The sequence below is a fragment of the Haliaeetus albicilla genome, chromosome 7 (assembly GCF_947461875.1).
Source record: "Haliaeetus albicilla chromosome 7, bHalAlb1.1, whole genome shotgun sequence".
NCBI classification, from domain to species: domain Eukaryota; kingdom Metazoa; phylum Chordata; class Aves; order Accipitriformes; family Accipitridae; genus Haliaeetus; species Haliaeetus albicilla.
The window spans coordinates 18,645,695-18,658,690 of NC_091489.1; the positions used below are offsets into that span (position 1 = coordinate 18,645,695).

General features: G+C 40.5%; 1 protein-coding gene across 5 annotated transcripts in view; it reads right to left on the minus strand.

Moving 5' to 3' along the window:
- The window catches only part of AIG1 (androgen induced 1), a 124,100-nt gene that overhangs the window by 80,616 nt on the left and 30,488 nt on the right, over positions 1-12,996 (minus strand). For 3 of the 5 annotated variants that reach the window (XR_011325408.1, XM_069787149.1, XM_069787148.1), the window contains exon 2: positions 6,616-6,771. Coding sequence is in view for 3 of the 5 variants with exons in the window: in XM_069787149.1 (XP_069643250.1) it covers positions 6,616-6,771 (156 nt within the window). In the remaining 2 variants the exon portion in view is untranslated. Of the gene's footprint in view, positions 1-2,358; positions 2,464-6,615; positions 6,772-12,996 lie in introns of those variants that run through there. The other 2 variants (XM_069787150.1, XR_011325409.1) reach the window with 2 other exon arrangements.

The following is a 12,996-nucleotide window of genomic DNA, read 5'->3' on the forward strand; positions in this document are numbered from 1 at the left end:
TGTGCATACAGTACATAGTTTCTTGCTTTCCAACACACTTGTCCATCTGTTACGATAGCTATCAGTGCCTGCTCAGAATAAGCTTGGACTATTTGACTAGCACACAGAGGCCAGAAAAAAAAATAGGTTATGATGGACAGCCCGAAAAATATTGCAAGTGTAAAGTACCCCACAAGAAGTCTCTCTTCTGGGCCAGTCTTGGCATTGGCACAGCCTAGCTCTTTACGCACCTGCTGACATGTAAGTGCCAAGATATGAATAGCTGAACAGCAGGGAAAATGGAAGCAAAGTATCCTCTTCTCTATAGGCTTCCTAGAAGTCATGTATTATCACAGTGGGTCTCTGAGAACCTGCTAAGACCAACTGGGACATAAAAACATGTTCTCAGGCACATGAAGACCAAGATGATAATGCTTTTCTCCAAGGAAGTCTTACAGCAAGAAAAATCAACCAGGATTAGGTTGAACCTTATTACACTGAATACAACAAAGCTGCCACGTTTTGACCTGTGATATTTGTGTGGAGCAGAATAAAACAAGAGACTTTGCCAAGGAGGTAAAGATAAGAAAAGAGGGGACATGCCATCTGTCCCTTAACCAAAGTCAGCCAATGGATGGAACGGGATCAAGCCTAGCTGGTTGCAACCATCTGGAGCTACAGACGGCAAATGCTGCTTAGCAAAGCACTATCACAAGGCAGACATAAGGTAAAGGAAGTGCACAAAACACAAGGTGTTACAGAACTAACCTATCCCGGAGGATGACCCGACATGAGACTAACGCAATGCCCTGGGGAAGATCCCTTCCAGTGTCTGAACGGTTCACCTTACCTTTCCTTACAATCAGTTCATTTGGATAAAATGAACTATAAAAATGAACTATTGCACTATGAACTAAAATGAACTATTGGACTATGGACTAAAATGAACTTTAAAAATGAACTATTTGGATAAAAAGAACTATAATGAGGACCTGCTACTCAGCTACCTTGGCTGCTTCTGAATTTGTTTGGTCTCATCTGGTTAAGTTTAAATCACCTCTACTATGCTTACACTTTGGTACTGGCACACTTTTATTTGGGCTGGGCTTTGCCAAGATCACACATGGTCATGCAGTGCCAGACCATGATACAACTGAGCTGCTTCTTTACACTGCCTATGTAAGGCTCAATCAGAATTGCAGCTCTTATGCTCATGCTGCCTTCCTTGTGGCACAATTCATCACTGTTGTGGAGACAGTCATGGTACTACCCTCACATGCCAGTCTGAACAAGCTGCTCATATGCAGCAGACATATTTCAGGAAGCCCAATATTTCTATTTTCTTTTGTTCCCAAGGCAAAATGGCCCAAATGTCACCCTTCCACTTCCTCCTTAGACAAACTCAAGGCCTGGAATTCAAGGAAGAAAACAGGCATCAGCAATTGCTTTTACACTTCTTTGCACAGGAGCCTCCTAAGATTGGCAGCTTTCCAAAGACAGAAATTACTTGGTTAAACATAAGGTTAAGGAACATATAAAAGAACAGAAGAGTCTCTCATTTGCTACTTATCCTATCTAGGGTCATTACAGACCAAAGGGAACCTCAAATTTGCAAGAGGCCTTGGAAACTGTTTGAAAATAGGGAGTAGCTCACTTGTCACAGGCATCTAAAGTATTGCTAAACAAATAGCAGCAGGAAAAAAATAAGGCTGAAAACTAAACTCTGTTTTCCCACTTAAGGACATATTCCTTGAGTTTTTGTCCTCTGTCTCTAAAGCTTCAGAGGACATGAGAAGAGCATGTGGCACTGCCAAGGGAAAAATTTTAAAGGACAAGTTGGGAAACAGTTGGTGATTCAAAAGGGAAAACAAGTGGCTTTATCAAAACACCACAAATGGAAGCAAAAAGAAACTATGAGAGGAAAGCCAGTGAAAAGAATTGCATAATTTGCTATTTTACATGAGCCCAACCAAGAAATGTTATGCAAACGAAGAATAAACCCAGTGGAACTTTATTTTCCTGCAGTATGTGTTTTTGTTTTTGGCTGGGCTGCACAGTTCAGTTCACTCATTTCCTGGAAGGCCTCATGACAAAGAAAAAAAAAACCTTTGACAAAATTTCTTCTAAGTACAGTTAAAGGTAAGATTTCTGGCTATCTCCCAAGACATTTGTGGTTAACTGCGAGTATAAATACATTGTGAGCCTCTTTGAGGGTTAAAGGCATTACATATAGAAGCAAAGTGTTACTAAAGGCAGACCACAGTAAGCACAAATTGGCATGGTACTGGCTTTAGGTGGGATCTAGTCCTAGCATAGCATTACACTGAATGAATTTGAAAAAGGACAATGAAGGAAATCACAAGGAGTGGGAACTGAAAATCAGGGAAGACTCCCCTCGGAGAACAGAGTTCAGGAGGCAACTGCACCACTGCTCACTCAGGTTCCCGTTAACAGCCACCACGTCACCACAGAGGAAGGCAAAATCTAGAATAGAGAGATTTTGGCATGGTCAAGTAGTTATGGAAGTAAAAGTATTTTGTAGTCTGGTCAAATAATGAGGTAAGTAGGAGACTGCAGCAAATGCCTATGCATCTTTTCTTGGGATAAGATCCCAGATCAGCATTATTGATGATCTACAGAAGAAGGGTGATCAGCTTTCCTTTTGACTGTACCAGTACAGAGAAACAAGAGGTAAGAAAGCATGCCTGGCTTTCTCTCATTCGTATCACAGTAAAAACATAAAAGTATAATATAAAGAATATGAGATCATTCTAGCCAGTTTAGACTCAGACCCGAATGGAGCTATTAAAGCTACATGATATAAAATATCAGTTTGTGATTTTCTAGGCAGCAATCTCTCTTCTAATATGTAACAATATCAATTTTCTTTCTCCTTCCTATTTCTATTAAACACAGCCTTAAACAACTAGAAATGCCTGTTTTATCTCTTCTTCCTCTTGTTTGGTACAAATTACAAGAAACATATTGATAAAACCACATACAGTTTACACAAAACACTAATTAACCACAGAAACTTGGCAACTTCATGGTCTATATCAAAGAAAGAGAAAAAAGTAGGGATAGTCTAAACCACTGGTGTAGTCTCTGACTTCTAAGCATGTCTCACACTTCTCTAGCAGTGTAAATTATTCCCAATATAAATCTCCTTTACACTGATAAAGGGGAGGTAAGTGCAGCCAGTATAGATGAGAATTGGTAATGAACTTCTAAAACGTCTATGCAAGCATTTTTCTTCAGTGGATGCTTCCTGATCTCTTAGGCATTTGAACAGTACCCCAGGCTTACAATAAACTAAAAAAGGGCTAGGAAGTGTTGCCCACAGACTTTTCGTGGAATAAGGCTTTACTGTATAGAAAACTGGTCTGCTGCTTTCTGATTTCATTCTCTTAAGAGTTGTATTAAAAAGAGCAACAATAGGTAAACAGTAGTCATTATGTCCTTCAAAGAGGTTCATGTTTACTTCTTGATGCTCCTAAACAAAATGGTAGGTTGGCAATTCAGTTTTATCTGAGCCCCCAAAGATATACATGCATAACACAACACTGGAGAGATGTGATTTGCTGCAAAGATTTTGCAAGATTTGATTTGTTGCAAAGCCACCCAAGGAGATTGTTTGCCCTTGGGCTGGTTCTTTTCCCTCCTTTGGAAGGTGGGAAGAGGTTGGTGGTCAGACTTCCCAGGTGGTTTATATGTAATACTTCTTTAGGAAGTACTAAAAATGAAATACTTTATTTTGTTACGGTTTTTTTTTCACGCATCATTGTTTGACTTGGGAATGGAAACCCCTTTTCTCATCTGTTTTTCAGAACAAGTCATCTCGAGGGCTTCAGTATGCAGGAAATACAGAAAAAATTGTGTTGAATTGCTCTTGAAAAACTACAGTTAGTGGGCTTTAAAATGTTCCCCTAGTATTTGCATTATTCCCTAAACATGCCCTGTGTAAAACACTCAGCAATAAAAATAATTTAGATGTTAAGGTAACTGACAAGTACTTAAGCATGACCACTGCTGTTACATTAGAAACCCAACAAGGATTTTATTCACATCCATCCAATTTTTATGTGTGAAGGTTCCCTTGTGTCGCTGCTGGAAACCACTGAGAAGCTCCATGGAGAGCTAGGTGGGTGAGTCTCAAAGAAAGAAAGTCTGCATTTGAACTTCTTCTGTTCTCTCTCTCTTTTTTTTTTTTTTTTTTTTGAGTGAGGAAGCTGTTGAGAGAATATGGGGAACGAGGGAACTTTTAACTTTTTTTGTGCAGACACTCTAGTGTTTAATAACTTCCTTCTAACAAGCACCTCCGGCATACCGAAATTTCACCGGGTATTTTCTTACACGTAAATAGCTCTTTAGAGAACAAAGCCAGCGTTAGACATCTGTTACTTTCGGGCCCTGAACTTTTCCTACCCGTAATCCCACCGAAGAAGAGCCCCCAGTAGCTGGCAGTCCCTCAGGCACTGGCCAAGGCTTTGGCAAGTGGTAGCTGTGGTGCAGTGGGCGCTGCTGGAGAGGATCAGGTTTCAGGAAGGAGCTGAGACCAGTGTTAAGTTATGAAGTGCTGCTGTTTGTCTCCCAGTAGCCAGGAGAAGAAACAACAATGAAAACAAGCTTTTTAGGCTTTCTCTGTAGGAAGTAAAGTGAAATAAGATGTGGTAATCAATTGCTCCCCCTCACCACAAAAAGGTCACCTCTGGAAATGGAGAGCATCTGTCCAATGAGCATGGCCATTTCTTACTATTTTCTGGATTTTTTTGTTGTTGCTGTTTAAGACAGAAGTTGTTTCTGTACGAAACCCTTGGGAAAGTAGCTAGCTCCAGGTATGCAACAAGCCTCTCAGAACTGCTAACTTGTAAATGTTGCAACAGCACTTCTAGTGCAGGCAATGGCTAGCTGGGGCTCCTTGCTTACCAGTGGCAAAGAGAAACAACACCTGAAAGAAAAGCGCAGAATTGCCAAGACAAAGCAAAGCTGAAATTCTACAAGACCTTGAAAAGTTTCAAGGTCAGGAACACTGCAGGGGTGGAGGAGCACACAGACAACAATATGGAGCTACAACAGTGGCAGGAGAGAATCCCTGAACCCTGAGTGGCGTGAGAGAGCCAAAGAGGGTGTGCTTTGATGCATGTAAAGGCTTACACTTCTAGATTGAAAAAGGCACTTAAAAACTTTAAATGAAGACAAATGTGATGATGTTCTCCTTCTTCACTTCTCCTATCAACACAGTAGGAAAAGTATTTGTTGACAATCACAATTACAACTACTTCTAATTCCCAATCTCCCTCAAAATACAGTGACATATAAATCTCTGCACCCATAAAACACATATTTGCAAGCCTGTTTATGCACAGATTTTTTAAAAACTGTATTAGTTGATCCAGTTTCTTCTACCATGGCTGGAGAATTGCAGTCTGTTACCCCAACATGAATTATGGCAGCTCCCAAGAGGGAGGCCAGCAAGTACAGTAAGGGAAGGCTACCAGCTGGGTTTTTATGAAAGAAATACCTGCACAGTTTCACATAAGCTTTGCATTTTCTATCTGTGCAAAACCTTTCTGTACTTCTTCACATATTGTGAAATCCCACATATATGGCGAAATCACATTTTAATGAAGCACCTCTGAATATAACAAATTATAAATATGTTGTGTTAACTGCTGTTAATTGACAGTAAGTGATCAGCTTTTATGAGCCACTACAACTTGAGAGACCTCATACAGTTTTCTAGTAGTCCTACTGTGAAAAAAATTTTGCTTCTAGTGAATTTATTTTGAACTACTATACACTGAAATAAAAAAATTAGAATTAAATGTTGATCCCAAATGACAATAAAAGCAATACTTTAATGAAAGGTTCACACTTTTTTTTTTTAACATAGCCTAAACTTAGAACTAGACTGACACAGATCACACTTCCATGTAAAAACCCATGAAATTCTGGATTTTCAGCTGCTTTCAGTGTGTGATATGAGACACGTAAAGACACTCAGCACCTTTTGCCACTGAAAGCGATGTGCAACGCACCAGTGGAGCAGGACCTGATCCAAAGAATAGTTTTCTCTTAAAAAAGACATGTAAAAACCAAATTTTTCCATACCTTCTGTGTGCTTTTTTACATTATTGACAACCCCCTTTTTTTCCTACCCCATTTCTTCTGTCAACTCTGAATCCCCCATCAGATTAACCGGGAGCAACCTGGACTTTCACTTCCCTTCTTGCCCATGACAAAATGGCTTACAGCCCGAACTCCAGTCAGGTTGTTACGGTGTGAAACATGCCACAGTCAGCACTTTCACTACTCCTGACTATGACACACAGTGCAGAAAAAGTCCAAATTGACTCTCAAGATGCTGCTGGTACAATTCACATTTTAAATGACTTGTACAATTAGGTTCCTATTGTAAAGTACATTTTTTTTAATGAACCAAAAAAAATTTCAGCAACACCAGTGTTCCCTTACACCTGTGAAAAACAAGACAGCAGTAAAATCATCTCTACCATTCTTCCCTTTCTGCATAGTCTTTTGTGTAGAGGTGGGAAAGCCTTTCAGCCAGAAAACAATCAGTAAATAACACCGCTCACTCGGTTTGTAAAGACATGTGCAGATTAACACCATACTTACCACTCCAACAGGGAAAGCTAGAACAGCCATCACCCAGTCACGGAGGGAAATGAGTTTTTTCAGCTGCCTCTCTTGCTCTTGACTGTCATTTCCTTTAGTGAGAAGACTGGACAGGTCGGTCAAGACACAGATCCCAAAGAAGACAGCCTGGATCACCTGCACGGAAGGGGAATGCACTCTTGAACACAGAGAAGATCAGACCGTTGGCAGACAGCAAGTAGGACACAGGCGTGTGTGAGGAATATTGCCACAGAATTGACATGGGGAGTGGAAAACATCAGTGCCTTAAATATGGGTAGAGTTTGTTCACATAAAAGCCACTTGTGCTTCTAGACTGAAAGCCCTGCATGCACCTTGCTCCTCATGTATGGGGGGAATCAATGCAAGGGCAAGGACCGTTCCAGAGATGGGACTTCTCACCCTCACCTCAGACATGTGCCACCCACCGGGGACTGAACTGCAGCCACCCCTTCCTGCTTCACTCCATACAACTCGGCCCCAAAGCCCTAGCATTCACCTCTGAGGCAGAAAAAGTGAGGAACGCTCCCTGTAAAAAGAAAGGAAAGAAAAAAGATGAGTGTTTTTTTCCCTTGCGCCAGGAGGTCTCCCTCGGAGACCCTGCCCGCCCCAGACACTCCACCCAGAGGTGAAGAAGATGCCTGAGGCTTCTGAGAGATGCAGCACACGGCCTGGGCTTCGGCAAATCTATCACTACTTCATCTCAGTTAGCAAACAACAGAACAAGCAAGCTGCAGGAGTTATTCAAGCTTTCTTTTTGTGATGGCAGACTGTCATTTACCTGCCTTTTCCTTTTTTGCATTTATTTGTGTGCAATATTTTAAGATTATCTGTTATATTAAATTGGTACTTTAATCACCTGAACCCACTGATTTGGTTCAAACTTGACTTGATCTTAGGCTGATCACTGCATTTTTCTTCCTCAATTAGCTTCATAAAATTGTAATAAGTTAGCTCAGGAATGCTCTTGCCTGAGGATCTGCGCATCCTTTCTGGTACAGTTCAGAGGAAGTACACGCAGCTTGTTTACTCCCTGAGCTGGAAGCCCAGGTCACAAACCCACACGCATCAGGTAATCTCAGGTAAAAAAATAACAAAACACGGGCTTGGCTCCCAAATTGCATAAACATAAACATATGCTTAAAATACATACTACATGTTTTTCAAAACGAGCATGGAGTGCTAGTTTAGAAGTCTTATTTGTAAATCTAAGTGTTCCTCTGACTAGGAGTCTCTGACTAAGCAGCAGACCATCTATAAGAAATAAGAATAGCACATACCCAGATTTTGAAAAATACAGTTTATTATGTGCATACATCTTTGCAGAATTTAGACTCTAGTAAGTAATGTAAAAACCACCTTAGGCTAGGGGACACTGATGTGGAATATGGCAGGGAAGGGAGGGGGGACAAGGGAGGGAGGAAGGAAAGAAGGAGAGAGGGAGGGAGGGAGGAAGGCAGGAGGGCAGGAAGGAAGGAAACACCAAACAGATGTTGGCTACTAGAAAGAAATTGGTTGGATGAATTAAAGTACATTCCCTTCCTCAACAATCCTTATATGACCCAAATGCTTGTAAATTCTGGCTGTAAAGCTGTGAATGACAGACATTCAAATGGCCCCTGGATCTGGCTCCAATTCTGCTGCCATTGCTCTCCCCTCTCCAGGCTCTAGCTACATATAATTTGCTTGATAAATAGATGAAGCAACATTACAAAACATTCCCTGAAGCCATGAAATGTGACAGACTACTAGTGCTAGAGCTGTATATTGTGCTAAAAAAAGGTACTACTACTTCAAAAGACTGCCTGGAAAACTTACCATCTTCTACATTAATTTCTGAAAAACATTTAACATAAAAGTTGGGGCTCCTTGGAGCTACATAATCACATGAACTCCTAATGCACTTTTTCATATTATTTGTTTGAAACAAGCACTTACTAGAAAAAAATCTTCCCATACTCGGCCCTGTTTTCCACCAAACAGATGGCCTATTTGGAGAGAAGGACTAGAAGAACTAATTATGCATTTGCTTGACTTAAGAGGAGATATGATACCATCTACTATTCACTCAAGAGTGTGAATGCCAAAGAAGGAAAAAGATGTAAGACAGGACTGGCAAAAAAAGTATACCTAACAGTGATGAGATCTGGGTGTTAAAAAGTTTAGGCTGAGTACCAGGAAATATTTCCTAACAGTGAGCTCTGTCAGACCATGAAATAGTTTCTCAGAGGAAGTGGTGGAAGCCTCATGGCTTGAGTCACTCAAACCGATATTGGACAAAACACTCAATAATGTACTGCAGGGAACAGTATTACCCTGGCAGGGCTTGGACAAGTGACTAATGGATTGTTTGCAGCTCTAACTACAATTCCCTGAAATGGTCTCTCTCCAAAGAAACACAGACTCAAACAATCACACGCCCACTTTCCAAGGGAATTGAGATTGTACATCCACTAATCAATAACAAACCGAACAGCTTCTCTCCCTGTTATCCTTTTATGAACACACCGCTTCAAGGGAAAATACAATGATATCATCGGGAATAACTGAAAACTCCTAAAGGGAAAGAAAATACCCAAAGATTTCAGACAGTAGGTATGAAGCAAACCATTCCACAAAAAGATCAACTAATAAAAATCCATATAGGAAAGAGAAAATTACATATTTATTGAGAACATTCAGAGCCAATGAAAAAATCGTATAGTGTTCAGGGAGGAACAGTTCCAGCTTATTCATACCAATTATTTATGTACATTTGCTCTAATACTTCTTTTCCTTTCTAGAATGTGCAAGAAAACTCTTCTGACACCTGTCAACATTTAGGATTAGACCGAGGACCTCCAGAGCTGCACAAGTCTCAGCAGCATAAACTGAACAGCCATAGTCAGTAATGATTTATGTCCTTTGTGGGTCTGGCATAAGAGAAGTGTAGCATGCAGCTACTGGTGGTTTACGGTATGAACCACAGTTTTAAAGTCCATGCTCCTCAGTGTGAATGCTGCCTAGCAGATGTGAAAAGTTCACAGCAAGGGAGTAGAAACTCCCTCTAAACAATATTTTCCAATGTGCCCTCATGTTACCTTAGATTTAGGATCACGTTTTCAAAACAAGTACCTTCTTTTAAAAATCTGCAGGTGGTGAATCTATACATGAAACATCCCCGAGATGGTAAACAAACAGTTGACTTTTTTTTTCCTTGGAAATGTAAGCAGTAACAGCACCTCAGAGGAAGTATCTTCCAATTTTGCCTCTAACTTGAGTTTGAAGAAAAATGATGATTTAGAAAATGACAAATACAAATTTGACAGAAACCAACCATACCTTCCTTACACCGTGTAACAGTGATAGAGGCAGAAACTTGTAAGCAGAGTATGCAAAAACGAGAAAATAATTAAAACAGGTATAAAATACTAACTTACTGCTGAACCCATTTTCTCCTTTGAAGCCTAGAGGGGCCACTGCTACTATAGTTACTACAGTACCCTTAAGCTGTGATTATGTAATGATAAGTAACGGAAATGGCCATCTAAAGGTATTTTAATAATACAAAACTCTGAGCAGAGAAAATACTTGTTAAGTTGCTGCAGGAGAAAACAGCTATGAACAGAAGATGAAACCAAGCAGCCCAGAAACCTTCTCAAACAGTGAGATCTATTCAGATTCTATATCAGAAAAGATTGTTCCTTATGAATGATTAGAATAAAGTAAACTAATTGTACATGTCTGTCTCCTACAAGAAAATAAAGACTTGCTTCAGTAGGACAGTTTTTCCACCAGGTGCTCACTGAAGGATAGCAGCTAATGACCTCCTTGTACTCCCCCTAATTTGACTTCTTAGAGTCAGGTAGAAAATGTTTTTCCTCGTAAACCTTTCTTCAGGGCATGGAGATTCCCTTCTCCTGCATGCCATGGGGCTCCACAGTGCAGACAAAATCTCTGCACAACTGAGGTCAATGGAAATTCTGTCACTACTCTTACCAAGGCAGAAAAACTCCCATTAAATTCACTGAATCTAGGATTTCATTGCCCATGGACTCATCCTTTTTCAAGCTCACTCTTGTAATCAGGACCATTCCTTAGAGCTCAAGGCAGAACAACTAGAAAAGTCTGTGCAAGCACTACTATTATTCATGGGTATTTTTTCCGCTACCTACCTTTGAAAATGGAGAATTCACTGTCCTCAAGTTATTTTTGAGGTTAACAGCACTTAATAATTATTTCATGTACCCCGCTATGAAATAAGGCATCTGAGTAGGCTGGCAAGTAGACAGCACTGCCAGAATAAAACATGGGAGTAACACTCACAAAATCAGCAAGAAATAACAAAAGAGCATGGAAAATTAAGTAACTTTTACACATTCCAAAATGCCATGTTTGCGCATGAAGTGCATGAGCATGTGCACGTGCACATGTATTAGGTACCTGTACCTCACTTACCAGGTAAGCTTCCACTGTTTCAAGGTAAGACTGCATTTAAGAAAGAGACTTAAGAGTCTGCAAATATAACCTGTTATTATAGGAAGACTAATTCACACTAGGGTGTCAGGGAGGCCTGGCTGATTCCTGGGGGCTGGGAGCAGCAGGGGGGGCAGCCAGGGCACATCCCACCCCCAGCCAGGAGCAGGGCAGCCAGGGGCACTGGGGCAGCCCCAGCCCCAGGCATCGGGCATCTCCCTGGGGACAGGCCACCAGCCCATGGGTGGGGGCAGACGTAACCTGACTCATCAAAGCAACACTCACACTTAAGGCAATCCATGGCTTTCCACAGGAAAATGAAAGTTTAGCTCTACAAGCATGCAAAATCAAATTGCTGAAAGCTGTCATTTCTCATGTATTTCAGATTTTACAATCTGCCATATACAGAACATGGTCTGATTTTCAAACAACAGGAATATGATTTGTAAACTCAGAGTATCGGCTACTACTCCTTGTCACCTTGTGTCACTTTAGCTTTCATTCCTCCAGCCTCTAGACATTATTATTTGACGTACAAATGTACTATGCTTCAGCAATTAAGATGACTGTATTTTAAGAAACTCTGGAATAATTAAAGTCAGATTTTTATCTCTTTGCCCACTGTAAACGTGACTGATTGGACTCTGTTTTGGGACCATGCGTGCTTAGGGCTGTAGTGTTTCAGGCTGTATGCAGGCATGTGTGGACAGCCTGCATCCTGTAACAACAGCTCAGTTACCTGTAGTTGCAACATACACAGCAAGTGTAGGTTAAGTCAAGAATAACAAGGTATTTTTGATAGAAAATGCACTGTGTTTACAGAACGAAGCCATGGACTGTAGCTGTTTATTAAATCTGTTACTGCTCTCAACTGCATGAAGCTACTGATTCTTCTAGTCCATCACCATTCCAGCATTACTCACAGGCACAATGCTTTTATTCTTGTTGCTTCTCTTCCCCTTGCTGTATCTTTTATAGTTATAATAGGAAGCAGAAGCTGGACAACATGTAATCAAGTGCTAAATCTTTGTATCAGAGAAGCTACTGACTTCAGATAAGGAAAAGGCAAATCTTTGTGCCTACAGACAAATGGAAGAGAGACAGAAAGAAATTTTAAGTACTAAAATACAAGCCACTGTAATATGTCTAATCACTGAATCTACAATTAATTAAAGTTGAAGTGCAAACACTGTGAAAAAGTACAGTGTGCTACTCAGAATCATTACTTCTGTGCAAGGAATTGGGAAGAAGACTTTGTATTTTAAAGGCCAGAGCTAAAAGAGCAGCATCACCCCAGGAGATTCATTGACTGACCTTAAGTTGGGGCATGCAGTCAGACCTCGTATCACATCTTCTTCCGCACTGGCTGCAGTGCCATGGCCATTTTACTTTGTTTTGTTTGTTGAAGCAGGTTTCAACAACATCATAGGCCACTTCAACACAGAAAAGGAACACAGTCCCTGCCCATCAAAAGCCAGTAGCCTGAGAAACCAAATAAATACACAACATACAGGAGAAAAGTAAGGAACAAGGGAACAAAATCAGAATAAGCTAAAGGAATACTTAATGCAAATGCCATCTATTTTACTTTGAGTTGTTTGTTGGTTAGGAATCTTGAAATACCTATTTCTCCTATTCCTCCTTTCTCTTTCACTTACACAAATCATAACTTAAACTCTACTAGTAAAACATGACACTTATTTCTATCAGAAGAGCCACTAGAAATTCAGTAAGTGCATAGATGGACAGCCTTATAAATATCTAGCACTGTCCTCATCCAAAACAATGACTCATGTCTCCCTTTACAACCTTCAGTGGGGGGATGGCTCCTCTAACCAGGATGTTGCACATGAAGACCAGTCCTTACTAGGAAATTTAACTTCATTTTCATGATTTAGTCATATGACA